General features: G+C 41.4%; 1 protein-coding gene across 8 annotated transcripts in view; it reads left to right on the top strand.

The window, feature by feature from the left end:
• The window catches only part of pdlim7 (PDZ and LIM domain 7), a 112,692-nt gene that overhangs the window by 43,975 nt on the left and 53,020 nt on the right, over nucleotides 1–15,697 (top strand). For 6 of the 8 annotated variants that reach the window (XM_052013763.1, XM_052013764.1, XM_052013766.1 and 3 more), the window contains one exon: nucleotides 14,231–14,499. In XM_052013763.1, the coding sequence (XP_051869723.1) occupies nucleotides 14,231–14,499 (269 nt within the window). The remainder of the gene's footprint in view (nucleotides 1–14,230; nucleotides 14,500–15,697) is intronic. The other 2 variants (XM_052013769.1, XM_052013770.1) reach the window with 1 other exon arrangement.

Raw genomic sequence — 15,697 nt, forward strand, 5'->3', positions numbered from 1 at the left:
TGCTCACTGCAGGATACCCAGATTCTGAAATGCTTATGAAGTAATGTATTTATCTATGTGAAAATAGAAAATAAAAACAAAATGCTGCAAATGCTCAGCAGGTGAGGCCATATCTGTTGGAAGAGGAGTTAATGTTTCAGTTTTGCAATTCCTACATTCTTTTATCTGTTTTTTTTTGTCTTTCTCTAACTGCTCCCATTCTCTTATTGACCAGATAACCTTGTTTACAGCTTATCACCATAGTCACCCTGGTTTTACCCTATCAGAGAATTCTCCCCACCACCTCTCCCTCCACATCACTCTCCCATCCTCGCAGCTTCTTTCCTTCCTAGTTCTGACCAAAGGACTTTTTGACCTGAAACATTAACTCTTTCTCTTCCAATAGGTGTGGTCTGACCTGAGTATTTCCATGTTTTTATGTGGCTGGTCTAGTTGAGTTTCTGGTCAGTGATGACACCAAGGTGTTGGGGTAATCAGTAATGAGGATACTGTTGAATATCAAGAGCAGGTGGTTCCGCTCTCTTGGAAATGGTCATTGCCTTGTACTTCTGTGGTGTGAATCTTACTTTCCACTTACCATCTCATGTCTGAATGGGGCCTCGATCTTGCCGCATGCAGGTATGGACTGCTTCATTTGCTGAAGAGTTGCAAATAGAATTTAACTCTGCAATTATCAGTGAATTCTGACTTTATAATGAAAGATCATTGAAGCATCTGAAGGTGGTTGTCATGGCGATGGGATGATTGACCTCCAACAACCACAACATTTTTTCTTTGTGAGGTATGACTCTATCTATTGGAGTGTATTCTTCCAGATCTCGTGCATCATTTGTATGCCAGACTTATCCACGCCTACGGTTTTGAATCATAGTTTTAATTCAGAAATTCTGAATAGATTTAAAGTTCAGTCCTATGGAAATAAACTGAAGTTTAAATGCATGTTTTATCTCCTTGGTAAAACCAATGGACTTAAGATAGCATTTTGTGGAAATGTTAGTTTGAGTGCAGTATGGAAAGGGAGGGTGAAAAAGCTGAACTGGAGTTATTTTTGAATACTGTTTACCTTTCTGAAACCTTGTTTAACACTGTTTAATTACTTGCATACCAAAATAAGGAGTGGTTCATTTTTTGCACAGATCGAGGTCCCCAGTATTAATTATGTTTCTGCTTATTGGCGACAAAAGGTTTGAACATAAAGAGCTAAATTCTTTACTACTTCTCCCTGCTCAAATCCCATCCTCTCACTGCTTAGTGGTAAACAGGCAAGCAGCAGTTAAAGAAGAGTGATGCCTTATTGGTCAACTATAACATATTTCAGTTATCCAAGACACCTGCCTGAAAGACAGGACCTCTTTCACTACGTCAGCCAGATTGCAATATCATTAGGGCTCGTCTTATTAGGTTTTATAATTGCAGATGGAGTTTAATTCAGACAAGTGTGAAGTGCTGCATTTTGGTTAAGTTAAACCAAGGCAGGTCTTGGAGCAAATGGCAGGACCCTGGAGAATGTGGTAGAACAGAGACCTAGGGGTACAAGTACATAATTCCCTGAAAGTGGTGACACAGGTAGGGTGGTGAAGGTGGCCTTTGGTGCGCTTGCCTTCATCGGTCAGGGCATTGAGTATAAGAGTTGGGACATCATGCTACAACTCTATAGGATGTTGGTGAGACCACATGTGGAGTATTGTGTGCAGTTCTGCTTGCCCAGCTATAGGAAAGATGTCTTTAAGCTAAAGAGGGTGCAGGAAAGATTTACAAGGATGCTGCTGGCACTAGAGAGCTTGAGTTATAAGGAAAACCAAGATAGGCTGGGGCTGTTCCACAGGAGGCTTGAGTAATGATCTTGTGTATAAAATTGAGTAACACTGATGTGAATGATCATCGTCTTTTTCCCAGGGTAGGGGAAGTCTAAGCAAAAAGGCATAGCTTTAAGACGAGGGAGGAAAGATTTGAAGGGGACCTGAGGGGCAACTTTATCTCACAGGGTGGTGGGTATGTGGAATGAACTGCCAGCAGAAGTGGCAGAGGTGGATAAAATTGCGACATTTGGACAGGTACATAGAAAAGGTTTGGAGGGATATGGGCCAAATGCAGGCAAATAAGACTAGATCAGGTAGACAACTTGGCCGGCATGGACAATTTGGGCTGAATGGCCTGCTTTCCATGAGATCACAAGACAAAGGAGCAGAAGTAGGCTATTCGGCCCATTGAGTCTGCTCCATGAACTAAACTAAAACTTCCTATCTAGCGCCATATCCCTTGATACCTTGACTGATTAGATACCTATCTACTTCCTCCTCAAATGCCCCTAATGATTGGGCCTCCACAGCTGTAGGTGGCAAAGAATTCCATAATTTCACTACCCTCTGGCTAAAGAAATTCTTCCTCATTTCTGTTTTAAACCAGTACCCTCTAATTCTAAGAATGTGCCCTCTAGTCTTGGACTCACCCACCAAGGGAAACAGCTTAACCACATCTAGTCTGTCCAGTCCTTTCAACATTAGAAATATATCTGAGGTCCCCTCTCATTCTTCTGTACTCCAGTGAGTACAGTCCAAGAGCCGACGAACGCTCATCATAAGTAAGCCCTTTCATTCTGGGAATCATCCTTGTAAATCTCTTCTGAACCCTCTCCGACATCAGTACATCCTTCCCAAGATATGGGGCCCAAAACTGCACATGTTATTCCAAATAAGGCCTCACCAGTGCTCCATAGAGCCTCATCAACACTTCCTTACTTCTATACGTTATACCTCTGGAAATGAATGCTAACATAGCATTCGCTGTCTTTACCGGTGATCCGACCTGGTGGTTAACCTTTAGGGTATCCTGCATGAGTACTCCCAAGTCCCTTTGCACTTCTGTACTTTGAATTTTCTCCCCATCTAGATAATCTGCCTGTATATTTCTTTTTCCAAAGTGTACAACGGCACATTTCTCAACATTGAATCTCATCTGCCATTTCTTTGCCCATTCTCCTAAACTATTTAAGTCTCTGCAACCTTCCTATTTCTTTGATACTCCCTACTCCTCCACCTATTTTGGTGTCGTCTGCAAACTTAGCCACAAAACCATTTACTCCATCCATATCATTAACGTACAAAGTAAAAAGAAGCGGCCCCAACACCGACCCCTGCAGAACACCACTAGTAACTGGTAGCCAACCAGAACAGGATCCCTTTATTCCCACCCTTTGCTTTCTGCCTATCAGCCAATGCTCTACCCATTCTAATATCCTACCTGTAATTCCATGAGCTGTCATCTTATTAATCAGCCTCTTGTGCGGCACCTTGTCGAAGGCCTTTTGAAAGTCTAAATACACAACATCTACAGCCTCTCCCTTATCCACTCTACCTGACATTTCCTCAAAAAAACTCCAATAGGTTGGTCAAGCAGGATCTTCCCTTCATGAAAGCATGCTGGCTTGGACCTATCTTGCCTTGCACCTCTAGGTATTCCATAACCTCATCCTTGATCGATTCCAATAACTTTCCCACCACCAATGTCAGACTAATAGGTCTGTAATTTCTTTTATGCTACCTCCCACCTTTCTTATACAGCGGAACCACATTTGCGACCCTCCAGACCTCCGGAACCATGCTGGAGTCTATTGATTCCTGGAAAATTGTCACCAATGCCTCCACAATCTCTGAAGCCACCTCCTTCAGAACCCGGGGGTGCATCTCATCTGGCCTGGGAGACTTATCTGTTTTTTAGTCCATTTAGCTTCCCGAGCATCTTCTCTCTAGTAATCTTGACTGAACTCAGTTCTATCCCCTGAGACCCCTAACTATCAGGTATATTGCTGATGTCCTCCACAGTGAAGACTAATGAAAAATACTCATTTAGTTCCTCTCCCATCTCTTTGTTATCCATTATAATCTGTCCTGCACTGTTTTCAATTGGTCCTATATCAACCCGTGTCTCTTTTACTCTTCATATATTTAAAAAAAATGCTAGTGTCATTTTGAATGTTATCTGCCAACTTCCTTTCATAATTCATTTCTTTCCTAATGACCTTCTTAGTTTCTTTCTAAGTTTTTAAAAGTTTCCCAGTCTTCTGTTTTCCCACTAACTTTTGCTTCCTTGTGTGCCCTCCCTTTTGCTTTTATTTTAGCCTTCACCTCTCTCGGTATCCACAGTTGTGCCATTTTTCCATTTGTAATCTTTTTTCTCGGAATATATCTATTCCGCCTTTTCCTTATTTCTTGTAGAAATTCCATCCATTTCTGCTCTGCCGTCCCTCCAACTAGCTTACTTTTCCAGTCAGTTTGGGCCAGTTCCTCTCTCATGCCACTGTAATTTCCTTTGTTCCACTGAAATATTGACACATCTGATATCAGCTTCTCCTTTTCAAATTTGAAACTGAACTCAACCATATTGTGATCGCTGGTTCCTAATGGTTCCTTTACCTTTTAGTTCCCTAATCACCTCTGGTTCATTACACAGCACCCGATCCAAAACAGCCGATCCCCTGGTGGGGTCATCAAGTTGCTCCAAAAAGCCATCCCTTAGACACTTCACAACTCACTCTCCTGAGATCCACTGCCTTCCTGGCTTTCCCAATCCATCTTCATGTTACAATCCCCCATAATTATCTTGACATTGTCTCTCTGACATGCTTTTTCTATTTCTAGCTGTAATTTATAGTCCACATCCTGGCTGCTCTTTGGGGGCCTATATATCACTGCCATTATTGTCCTTTTACCCTTGCCATTCCTTAGCTCCACCCATAAGGATTCCACTTCTTCTGACCCTATGTCCCTTCTCTCTACTGATTTTATATCATTACTAACCATCAGGGCCACACCACCCCCTCTGCCTACCCGCCTATCTTTCCTATACAGTGTACCCTTGGACATTCAGTTCCCAGTCACATCTGTCATTAAACCATGAGATTGAATGCAGCTGACTCTGACTCAAGCACCGGTCATTTGCATTTAATCCCATTGCTGTTCCAGTGTCTGCCATCGTATTTCAATAGTTTTAAGTCCAGGGAGGCAAATACAACTGGCAGCTGATTGTCTTGCTACTCATCAAAGCCCAAATCATGCCTCACCATCTTTCCAAACTTTGGACTGAAATAAGCTGCCTCTAGTTTCTATCCACACTTGCTACAAAGTGGAAGGTCTTGGCCATGCCATGCATGACCGTACTTTGATCCTCAATCACTTTTTTTTAAAAAAAACCTGCTTCAGACACAGCATCTAGCTGTTTCCCAAACTCCTGAGTGGTGAAGAACTGGTAAGCCTTGCTCTTTGCCTTGGGATCCCTTAATATCATTTTCCCATCCAGAGTCTGCCTGGTGGAGCAGGATGAGATGTACTTGCATTCCTCCTGAAAGGTACACAGTCTTTAAGGGAGAGAACAGCTCTGTAACATCCTCACCAACTGGTGTTATTGAGGATCTGCAGGTCCTTGTTTGCCATTCTCTGCAACAGAGTGGCTTGAGACAGTGCAGTCTCCCTGTCCTCTATCATGGAGATCTTGGATAGTAGCGAGCAGGAGAGTCTGGACCAGCCATTGAACTTGGAGATGACAAGCTCCTTTTTGTTCCCTTGAGATGAATCAAACTCTCAAAGGATAGCTTACCAGCCAAGTTTTACTTGGCTTGGTGGGACTGGATGGGCCCAGACCTGCTGGAAGTGTACAGTGCCTTGCTTCTAGCTGGCAGTGTGTCAAGATCCATGGGGAAGAGCATTATCACCCTCATCTTCAAGCAGAAGGGGGAAAGCGTGGGCATTGGTGACCCAATTCACTGTTGAATGGGGATTACGAGATCCAAGGTCATCGCCAGTCAGATCAAGTCTGTTCTGGGACAGGTGTTCTGATCTATCGGACAAGACCTACTCCGTACCTGATAGGAAAATCTCTGTCAGTCTTGCACTGCTCAGGGATACCATTGCCTACGGAGGGAGGAAGGGAGAGGCACACTTGCCTGGTCAGCTTGGGCCAGGAGAAGGCCTTTGACAGGATATTGCACACATATGTGAAGGACATGCTCTCCAAAGTGGACCTCAGGGAAGGAATAGGGAATTGGATTCAACTGCTCTGCAGACAGTGGTCCAGATGAGTGAGTGATTTCTCCATCAATTCTGGAGTCAGACAAAGTTACCCACTCTTCCGTCTTCTCTCTGCTGCATAGAACCCTTTGGGAAGGACGTGTCTAAGAGTGGTGATGATGTGAGGCAGTGGAGGCACTTGGATCAAAGCCTCCCCATACATGGACAACATTGGTGTCTCCTGCTCAGATCCAAGGTCTGTCCTCACATTAATCAGCATCTGCAACCAGTCTCAGCTTGTCCTCTGTTCCTTCACCACCAAGTCTGACTACCTGAAGGTGCTAGGGATCTGCTTCAGAGGAGCCAGGATGTGTGCAGAAATTGGCTGGAATGTATAGGCAAGGTCTATTTTAAAAATTGGAAATGTGGGACTGGTGCTTCCTCTCAATAGCAGACAAGAGCCTGGTCGTCAGGTACGAGGTGTATCAGTGTTGCTGTATGTGGTGCAGGTATGGCCCATACCCTGCTTCTTCACCATGGCAGTCACTGGGCCACCTTCTGTTTCATCTGGGGATCCAAGAAGGAGCTTGTCCCCTGAGAGCAAGTGGAAAAGTGTACCCAACACCGTCCTCGTCCTGATGGTCACCTTTGTGTGACAGCATCGAGCTGAGCGTAGGACCAAAGTACGCTGGCATCAAGTGTCACTACATGCTGAGATTCTGCCTGTCCCTGGTGTTGCAAAGGATGGAACTGGCCTCGTTGCTGGGTAATGTTCCATTCAGTTGGATGTTGCTGCACTTCCTATCATTTGTAGAAAAGTTCCTTCAGGAAAAACACCTTTGACCACAAGTCCATCAGGCAGTGGGTCAGCACAATGTCCTGCAGACACTATGGGAATGGGCATGATGGATCTCATGGGATGGTTTCCTGACCAGACTGTCAAAACCATTTGGCAGAATGCCTAATCATCAGGAAGTACCAAGAAACACCAAGACCTCACTTGGCTGGCAGTGAGAGGAGTCCTTGGCATCAAATCCTTCCTGCATGGTTGGAGTCACACTCCTGATGGATGCTGCCCATGGGATGGTTGCAGTGAGGATGAGATGATTGTCCAGCTCTTTATGGACAGTATGCTTGCAAACGAGGTCCAGAAAAGGACACAAAGGTCCTTGCTAAGGTCTGTCTCGAGCAGCTGTGTAACAAAGGACTTACTGATCTATGGGCTGTTCCCAGAGATGCATATCAAGGCAAATATCCAGTGCTGATGGAAAATGATCAACTCTGTACAAAAAAAAAAGAGACTTCAGTATACCCGAAACTTGTTCTTCCAGCACAGAGATGTTGTCACCTGGTACGTTCCAAGCCTCAGGAATACATGCTGAGGGATGCACTGAAATTTGGTACAGCCAATGCAAAGGCCTTGTGGGGGGGATTGCAGTCTAAGGTCCTGTTGCAACTGGGCACTGAGGGGCTGGGTCCTGTGTAATACTTGTTAGTTGTATTGTTCAGAGGCCATGTGAGTGGCAATAGTGCTTTGTACATAGGATGTATTAACTTGATACTAATGTATTGATATGACAACTAAATGTATAGACTGAACAATGCTATGCATGTAAAGAAATCCTTGTACTGTTTTGTATTTCTTGTATATAATTTTTGAAATAAAAATCCCAAGCTTGTGCTTGGGGAAGAAGATGGAAGGAACAATGCATCAAGTTACATGAAATCAGTCAGCAATCATCAAAGGAAAGACCTGCTGCGTTAAAAGCATGCCTGCTTTGTATATAAAAAGGGATGAATAAATCTGTGACAAATTTATTTTTAATGATGTTGGATATCCTGTCAGCAGGTGATAAGAATGGGATCTTGTTAAATCAATTGAAGCCAAGTGCAATTAACCAGAGGTGTATTTATTGAGTGCAATGAAGATTGAGGCAGGAATGTCGTAATGAAGTGATGGATAATTGGACGCTTACTAACAACTTTAGCAACTGGTTTAAAAAAAATTTTCAGACTCTTGTCTAAGGCAAAGTTATTCCCTTTTACTCCAAGTGCCTCTTGTTGCTACCTCTTGGGCAGCAAGGGAGCATATGCTTGTTGCTGGTCATACTATACGTTCATTGATCCCAATCTATAGGTGCGTCAGCGGTTTTGCTTTAATGTTTTTATACCATATTTAGTGCTGGCTGATGCCTCTACTTCAATGACATTGCTTGAAATGTACCCAACCAGGTTTTCGAGTCTGTACCTAGTTCTGTAATCTCCTCCATATAATCCTCCAAGATATCTATCTTCTTCCTGTCCTCAAATTTAATCACTAGCCTTTAGCATTTTACCTTTTGGCTATAGTGACCTACCAGAATTCCCTTTAAACCTCTTAGTCTTTCCAAACCTCTTTAATACACTCATTAAAACCTATCAAGCATCCGGTCATCTGCATCATTTTCTCTTAATGTGGCTTGGAATCAATTTGTATTTAATAAACTCAAGTGCCTTGGGAGATTTTGCTGTACTGAAGCTGCAACATACAGTAAATGGTCATTAACAGAACCAGGATACAAGGAGGAGCCTTGTTATGCTTGAAATCACCACTTTTTCCAGTTAAATAGTGGGAACATGGTGAATTCTCTCGAGAATCCTTAATAGTTGGCTTATCCTCCCTTCAAATTAAGTGTTTTCATTGGGATATAAGAGCTAGAAATTTTAACATCGGCTCAAAATGAACAATAAAAATAACTTGCAGTCCATTTTACGTGCTACCATCTGACAGTTACTGAATTCTTCCAGTTTCTGCATCACAAACAAAAACCAGAAGCAATAAAATTTATGGCAGAAATTCCCACATTAGTTGAAAGCAATTTCATTGTGGGAAAGATTTTCAGGCCTACAAATTGTTCCACATCAGGAAAGGTTCCTTAAGAGGACGATGCACAGTGGGCCAACACTTGTCCAAAATTCTAAGCTGGAGCAAGCAGAGGGACTCTGCAGCTATTGGTGGTTAAGAGGCCCAGTTAGGTTGTAGGCATGGCAGAACTTTAATGGATGGGTATTATGACCTTAATATTTGGGCCTGATCTTGGGGATGGGGAATGAGACCTAAGTTTGAGCTGAGGAGCTGACTGGCTGTTATGATTGGGGGAACATCAGTATCACAATCATGCTCAGAGTCTGGAAGTGGAGAATCCAAAGAAAAGCCACTGCAAAGCTTGTGTACAGTACTTGGGTGGGACCTAATGTGGTTGTCTCCAGTGTGGTATCAGATCTGGTCAGGCAGGTTGCCTTTAAGTCTCCATGGAGCAGACCTTGCATGCCTTGTTTGAAAACCTAAATAGTATCATGGAGAGAGATGGCTCAGAAATGGGGCCCTTCAGCCCATCAACTGTGCAGCAGCTGTCAACCACCCAATTCTTCAAATCCAAAATTAATCCCATTTTTTTTATTTTCCTGGCATCCTCCAACTCCCTACAGATTCTACCACTCACCTTCACACTAGGAGCAATTTACAGTGGCCAATAAACCTACCGACCCATGTGTCTTTGGGATGTGGGAGGGAAGAAAGAGCACTTGGAGGAAACCCATGCGGTCATAAAGAGAGTGTGCAGACTCCACACATACAGTACCTGAAGTCAGGATTAACCCTTGGTCTCTGGCACTGTGAAGCAGCAGCTTTAATAACTGTGCAGTCATTCACGTACAAATACCCTGCATCATTCATATAAGTGCACTCTGCATACGATGGATCTGGAAATAATTCTGCTTCATTTGGGAAAACAAAGGAATAAATACACAACTGATATTAGGTATCAAACTTTATCATGAAATCAAACCAATCCAAATTCAAAAGTGGTGCATCATGATGTAATTTTCTAAGCCCTGGGGTAATCAACTAGTTATTTAAAAGGTCCCTGAGGGGAAGCTTTTTCATACAGAGGGTGGTGGGTATATGGAATGAGCTGCCAGCGGAAGAGGTAGAGGCGGGAACAATTATAACATTTAAAAGCTATTTAGACAGTTAGATGGATAGAAAAGGTTGAGAGGGATATGGGCCAAATTTGGGGAAGTGGGATGAGCTCAAGTAGACAACTTGTTGGCGGGGGTGAGTTGGGCTGAAGGGCCTGTTTCCATGCTGTATGACTCTATGACTTTACAATATTCATAAATACAGATTTGATGAGCTGTATGTGCAATTTAACCTGTTTGAACTTTGTTAAAGTGCAATTTGGTTGCAAACAATTAAGTGCAAATATATTTTAAAAAATCTGTCACCACAGAATGACAGTGAAAAGTGCACTTTATGGATGGAGCTAGTCAAATAGTCAATTATGTTAATCCATCCTTCTGCTTGGTAACAATCTGATTTGCAAATACATGCATGGATATCAAACTGAGATGTGTCGTATGTGATTCAGTATTCTTCATTAATCACAGAAGAACTAAAATCAAAAATCTTTCAAGCTTGCTTGTGTTCTTTAAAAAGCTAAGTGTTAGGCCAGAACACTATTCTATGCTTTTGATACTTCTAGATTTCTCTAATGCTCTTGTGGCTCTTCGTCCTTCTGCCACACTGCATATTCTTGATCATCCTGTCTCTTGACTCGCATCAAATATCATTCCCATGAAATCACCAACCAAACAGTGTTCCTGGTTTGGCAGAATCTCAATGTTTAAAAATACTTGGCCTTTCCTTCAAATCCCTCCATGGTCTTGCCCCTCCCTATTTGTGTAATCTCCTCCAGCTCTCAGACTTTTTGCAATTCTCCAGTTCGGTTGTCTTGCAATCTTCATTGCTTTACTATTGAAGGTTTCTTAGTTCTCAAATTCCCTCCCTACCCTCCTCTCTTTAAATATACATTTAAGCACAGAAAGTCATCTTTCAGTTTGTCAAGTCCATACAGACTCTCTCTGCAAAAGCATTCCAGCCAGCCCAATCCCTGTATTCTCTCCCCATAGCCCTTTAATATTTGTCCTTTCATAAACTTGGCCCTTGACCAAGCTTATGATTGACTTTCCTGATACCATACTGAAGCTCTAATTTTGTCTGAATGTTTCTGTTCAACACCGCTGGATGTTTTACTGCAATAAAGATGCTATGCAGATACAATTCTTTTGTTTAGTTCGGGTCTTCCATCTGTCTTAAATTTTAAGCTTTCAGGCATACTAAATCTGAGTCGTGTTGTATACTTTCATTTTGATAGGAATCTACTTCAAGCTTGTCAGTTTTTTTCCAGTGGCTTAGTGATGCCAAAGAGTTAATATAGAGACGGTCTTGGAAATGCATCATCTAGCCATGAAACAAAGCAAGTAGGATAAGCATCATTGCCAAGCACGTGATGGGAGGTCCCTTGTAGTGATGGTAATAATTGTTGATGTTCCTGAGGGATGACATCTTCAAGTAGAAAATGTTTATTAATGTTTCAGTATTACTGTTACAGAAGTTGACATTTTCGTTGAAAGATCACCTTTTCACCATAATGCAAATTAAAAATATATTTGAAATTTCAGGAGTGTTTATCTAGATTCTAACTTTTTCCCATTCATTTCCTTTGCTACTGCTGAGTTCTTATGAGCAGAACATAGACTGTTACCTAATTGTGTGTTGGTACTCAGCTAGAATAATCGAATGTGACATTGGAGATTCAAATCTTAATTTCTACAAGGTCCCTTGTTGAAATCTGACTAGTATATGTATCTAGTTTGGGAGGAACCCTCAAATGATAGGGATTATTATTTTTACTGTGTGGAAAAAAATACATTTAAGGGACTTGAGTTTGGTTCTTAAATATTTGAAGAGAACAGATTCTATCCATTTTTACTTGTTGTGCAAGAGCAAGCCAGAGAGCTTCAATCCAAATTATAAAAGCAGAAACTTAAATGAGATAACAGGAGATACTTATTTTCACAGGGAGTCATCGTTTCCTGGAACAGTTTGCTCATGTGTACACTAGCATAGGTTCACTGTAGACCTGCAAGTGGAAGTCATCTCTGGTTATTAAACATTAGATTGGTTGGCTAGAACTGGAGACATCAGACACTGCACTTGGCTAGAACTTGATTGCTGATGCTTGTATTTCTTTTTCCCCCTCTACTGCCCACCTGCCCCACCCCATCCAATACTGTAATATTGTGTGACTGAGATGGGACGAAATGGATGGTCCATTCAGATTGTACTAAAGCAGAGTGAGACCTGGAAGGACCTGTTGGCCTTGACCTAACCTAGACTTGTATCTGCAGGGATAATGTGACAATGCTCCCTGTTAACCTAGAAGAAAGCTAACACAACAATCACTTTTTTTCTCTCTCTCTCCCCCTCCTCTTCCTCTCCTCCCCTCCCCCATGCCACCTGCCTCCATACCTTTGACCCATCCCCCAGTGGATCCGCTCTCCCCTCTTTTCCCCCCCCGCATCTGTCTATCACTATCTCTTACCTGCATCTACCTATCACCACCTTGCACCTACCCTGCCTCCCCTCTCTTGTCCACCTATCACTGCTCTGTTTTCCCTCCTACATATTGGGCTTCCCCTTTTCTTATCTTCAGTTCGAAGAAGGGTCCTGACCCGAAATGTTGACTCTGCTTTTCTCCCTGGATGCTGCCTGGCCTGCTGAGTTCCTCCAGCATCTTGTTGTATTTTCCTCTAGATTCCAGCATCTGCAGTCCTTTGTTTCTCACAATAGTCAAGGTATCTCTGTGATTGCAATTTCATCTTTTTCCATTGGCAATTTTGTTCTGGGATCAATTGTAGAGGATTTCTGACATCCACTAATGGTAATGCTATCACATCACATTGAAGAATTCTTCTAGACAGCAGGCCAGGAAATAAGTAAATAAACTTAATTTTTAATTACCATATTTCTGAACACTTTAGATAACAAAATACTTCAGGTATGGACGAGGTTATGGTAGAAGCTTAACTATCTCACCTGCACGCAGGCATGTACACGCACAGTCAAAGAGGTTGTTCAGTAATTATAACTAATGTGCTCTGATTAAAAAAAAATTAGTTCCATCTCATCCTATTAGTTGTAAATTTGCCATAAGCTTTACAGTGAAAACAGTTTGTAAATAGTTAAAGGTCTCATCAAATCACTGATTGCATCTGCAAAGTTGCTGTTAAATTCAACGTGTGTGGAAGCCGGATGTTACTGTCAGTTTTAATGGGGGAAACGGTGAACACTGACAAGTTTTTGCCATCATTATAGTAACAACATTGGAATCTGTTCTTAACTTGTGTCATACTGAATGGGACATCCACCCCCACAAAATAATTTCAGGTCAATGATATCTAAAACAATCCTGAAATAATTAAATCTGTCTTTATAGCAAAAAGAAAGTTGCATCAGTTTTGAGAAGTTATAATTACCTATATCATGTTTAACCTGTCCGACAGAATCTGAAGTGGTATATCTATAATGTGCATACCTGTAAGATTTGTAACTTAGTTTGCTTCTATTTTACATAGTACCTTTGCCAGAATGCTATATATGCATTTGTTTTGCTACAACTCTTCCAGCCACCCAACCCTCTCCACAGAATAATAGAATTGTTATGATTGCAGGAGAAGGCCACTTGGCCGCTTGCATCTACTTCAGTTTAATGGACTGGTGATCCTGGCAGTTAAGATTAATGTCTAAATTGTTTTAAATTGACTGTAATACATTTGTCGGTTCTTACCATGTATGTTCTCGCTAATGAGTCTAAAACCAGTGTCACAACCTCAAGATGAGGAGAAAGCCATTTAGGACTGAAATGAGTTGACATTTCTTTGCTCAGGAAGTGGAGAATCTTTACACTTACCCACCCTGGGAGTCATCAACAGAGATCTATAGTCCTCTGGAGAGTAGAAGAATGAACGAATATTGGAATAGGGGAGGAAAATGGTGTGGTGAAAGATGAGCTGTAATTTTGTTGAATGAGCCAAAACATCCTGTATAATTTTCTTACCTTCCTGTGTTCAACTTATCAAGTTTGTTGTGGAAAAACTATTCTCCAAGGACTGAGCAATTTTTTGATAACCAAAAGGCAGTTATTTGAATATGTTGTATAGTTGTGATTTACCTTTTAACTGTGTTCATGCTGCTGAGATATTTAATTCTGTGTAGTGTTATGTCATCATATTCTTGTGATTTTTATAATTATCAATTAACACTGCTTGAGTTTTGCTGTTGGATTACTGTGTGACTGCATGTTGCCTGTGGTGTTTTGAGTTTTTGTGTGTTTTTTTTTGCTCAGGATTTTAAGTTTGCTGCATCTTCTGTTCCGAAGTATTCGTTTGACTCCAGCATGCCATTGAATAAGACAGCCAGACCCTTTGGTGTTACATCTACAGGAAGTTCAAATTCAGGGACACCAATAAAGTCCGTGAGCTACAAACCTATTTCATTATGCACTCCACCTTCTGCTTTGCCTAGTAGTGCACCTGCAACCCAGACACAACTAAAATATGGCTCAGCCACAGAAAAACGCAGCTCAACTGCATCCACACTGCGGCATCCAAATGGGTATGTCAGAACATGCTTTCAAATATCTCTATGAAATGTAGTCCTAATAATTGGCAGCCTCAAAATTGCTGTATTAAAGAGGAAGATCTTACTGCTAAGTTTAAGGTTACTGAATGATTTATTCAAAACAATTAAATATCCAATGAATGATATGTTATCTGCTCAGACATTTCAGCTGAATGGACAGAGTTCTCTAGGTCAAGCTACATGCACCTTAGTTGTAGATGAAATGTTAAGTAGAACCAACTGGAGTTGGAAAATCACTGATTTAGTAGTAGGATTTCCTCTCTCAAATGAGCACTGCCTTTATGAAAGTGCTTGGAAAAACCTTTGTTTACACTCGATATATTAATACAAAGATTGCATCAAAATGCTTTCTGCATGATGCATGGTAGTTCAAACACTTTTGGTTTCTTGAAAAAGGAAAAACAAATTCTCAAGCTTCCTGAAACTGCTTTTTAATGATATGAACAAAATGTTTCACTGTTCACTGCCTTATGTAACTTCACAATTTGCTTTTGCTTTATTTCACAGCCATTTATGAAAAAAAATTGGTAGTTTAATTCACTCACTGTGATGCCTTTATATTTGGAACATTTGCATTTCAAAATGATACGGAAGTCTCCAGACTAATTCTGCTTGTTCCTCGGGGCTACTATTTGTTTAATCAAATTATGCAGAAATAGTTTTAATGTTCATCTATAAATTGGTATTTGTAGCTGATTTAGTCCATAGTGTTCTTGGTTAAGTGTGTGCAACGATATGGCATTGGATTACTGTTTAGGAACTGTAAATTGGCTTTAGCAGCATGTCAGGTTGTGTGTGCGTCTTCCTTTTAAAGAAATTATAAATGAGCTTGCAGATCAGGGTCATATTATACTTGTGTCCATTAATGTGTGCCCACACAGGCCCATACTTGGAAAGGCATATATTTATCTGTACCTATATTGGGCTTCATGAATGCTAATCTGCTGCTCTGGTTAGCAAGCCTTGATGGTCTTGGTTGTCAGGAAGATGTATGAATGTGTATGTCTGCTGACGTGGAATACTGTTTTCATGTCACTGAAACACTGACTTAATGCGTTGATCAATCTTAAAACAGAGGATGGGTGGCTAATGAAGTCTTCCTGAGACATACATGCAGAACCAAAATAGATTGGTTAATTAGATGCTCGTATTCGACTATAGTGAGCTTCTG

The sequence above is a fragment of the Pristis pectinata genome, chromosome 4 (assembly GCF_009764475.1).
Source record: "Pristis pectinata isolate sPriPec2 chromosome 4, sPriPec2.1.pri, whole genome shotgun sequence".
Lineage (NCBI taxonomy): Eukaryota > Metazoa > Chordata > Chondrichthyes > Rhinopristiformes > Pristidae > Pristis > Pristis pectinata.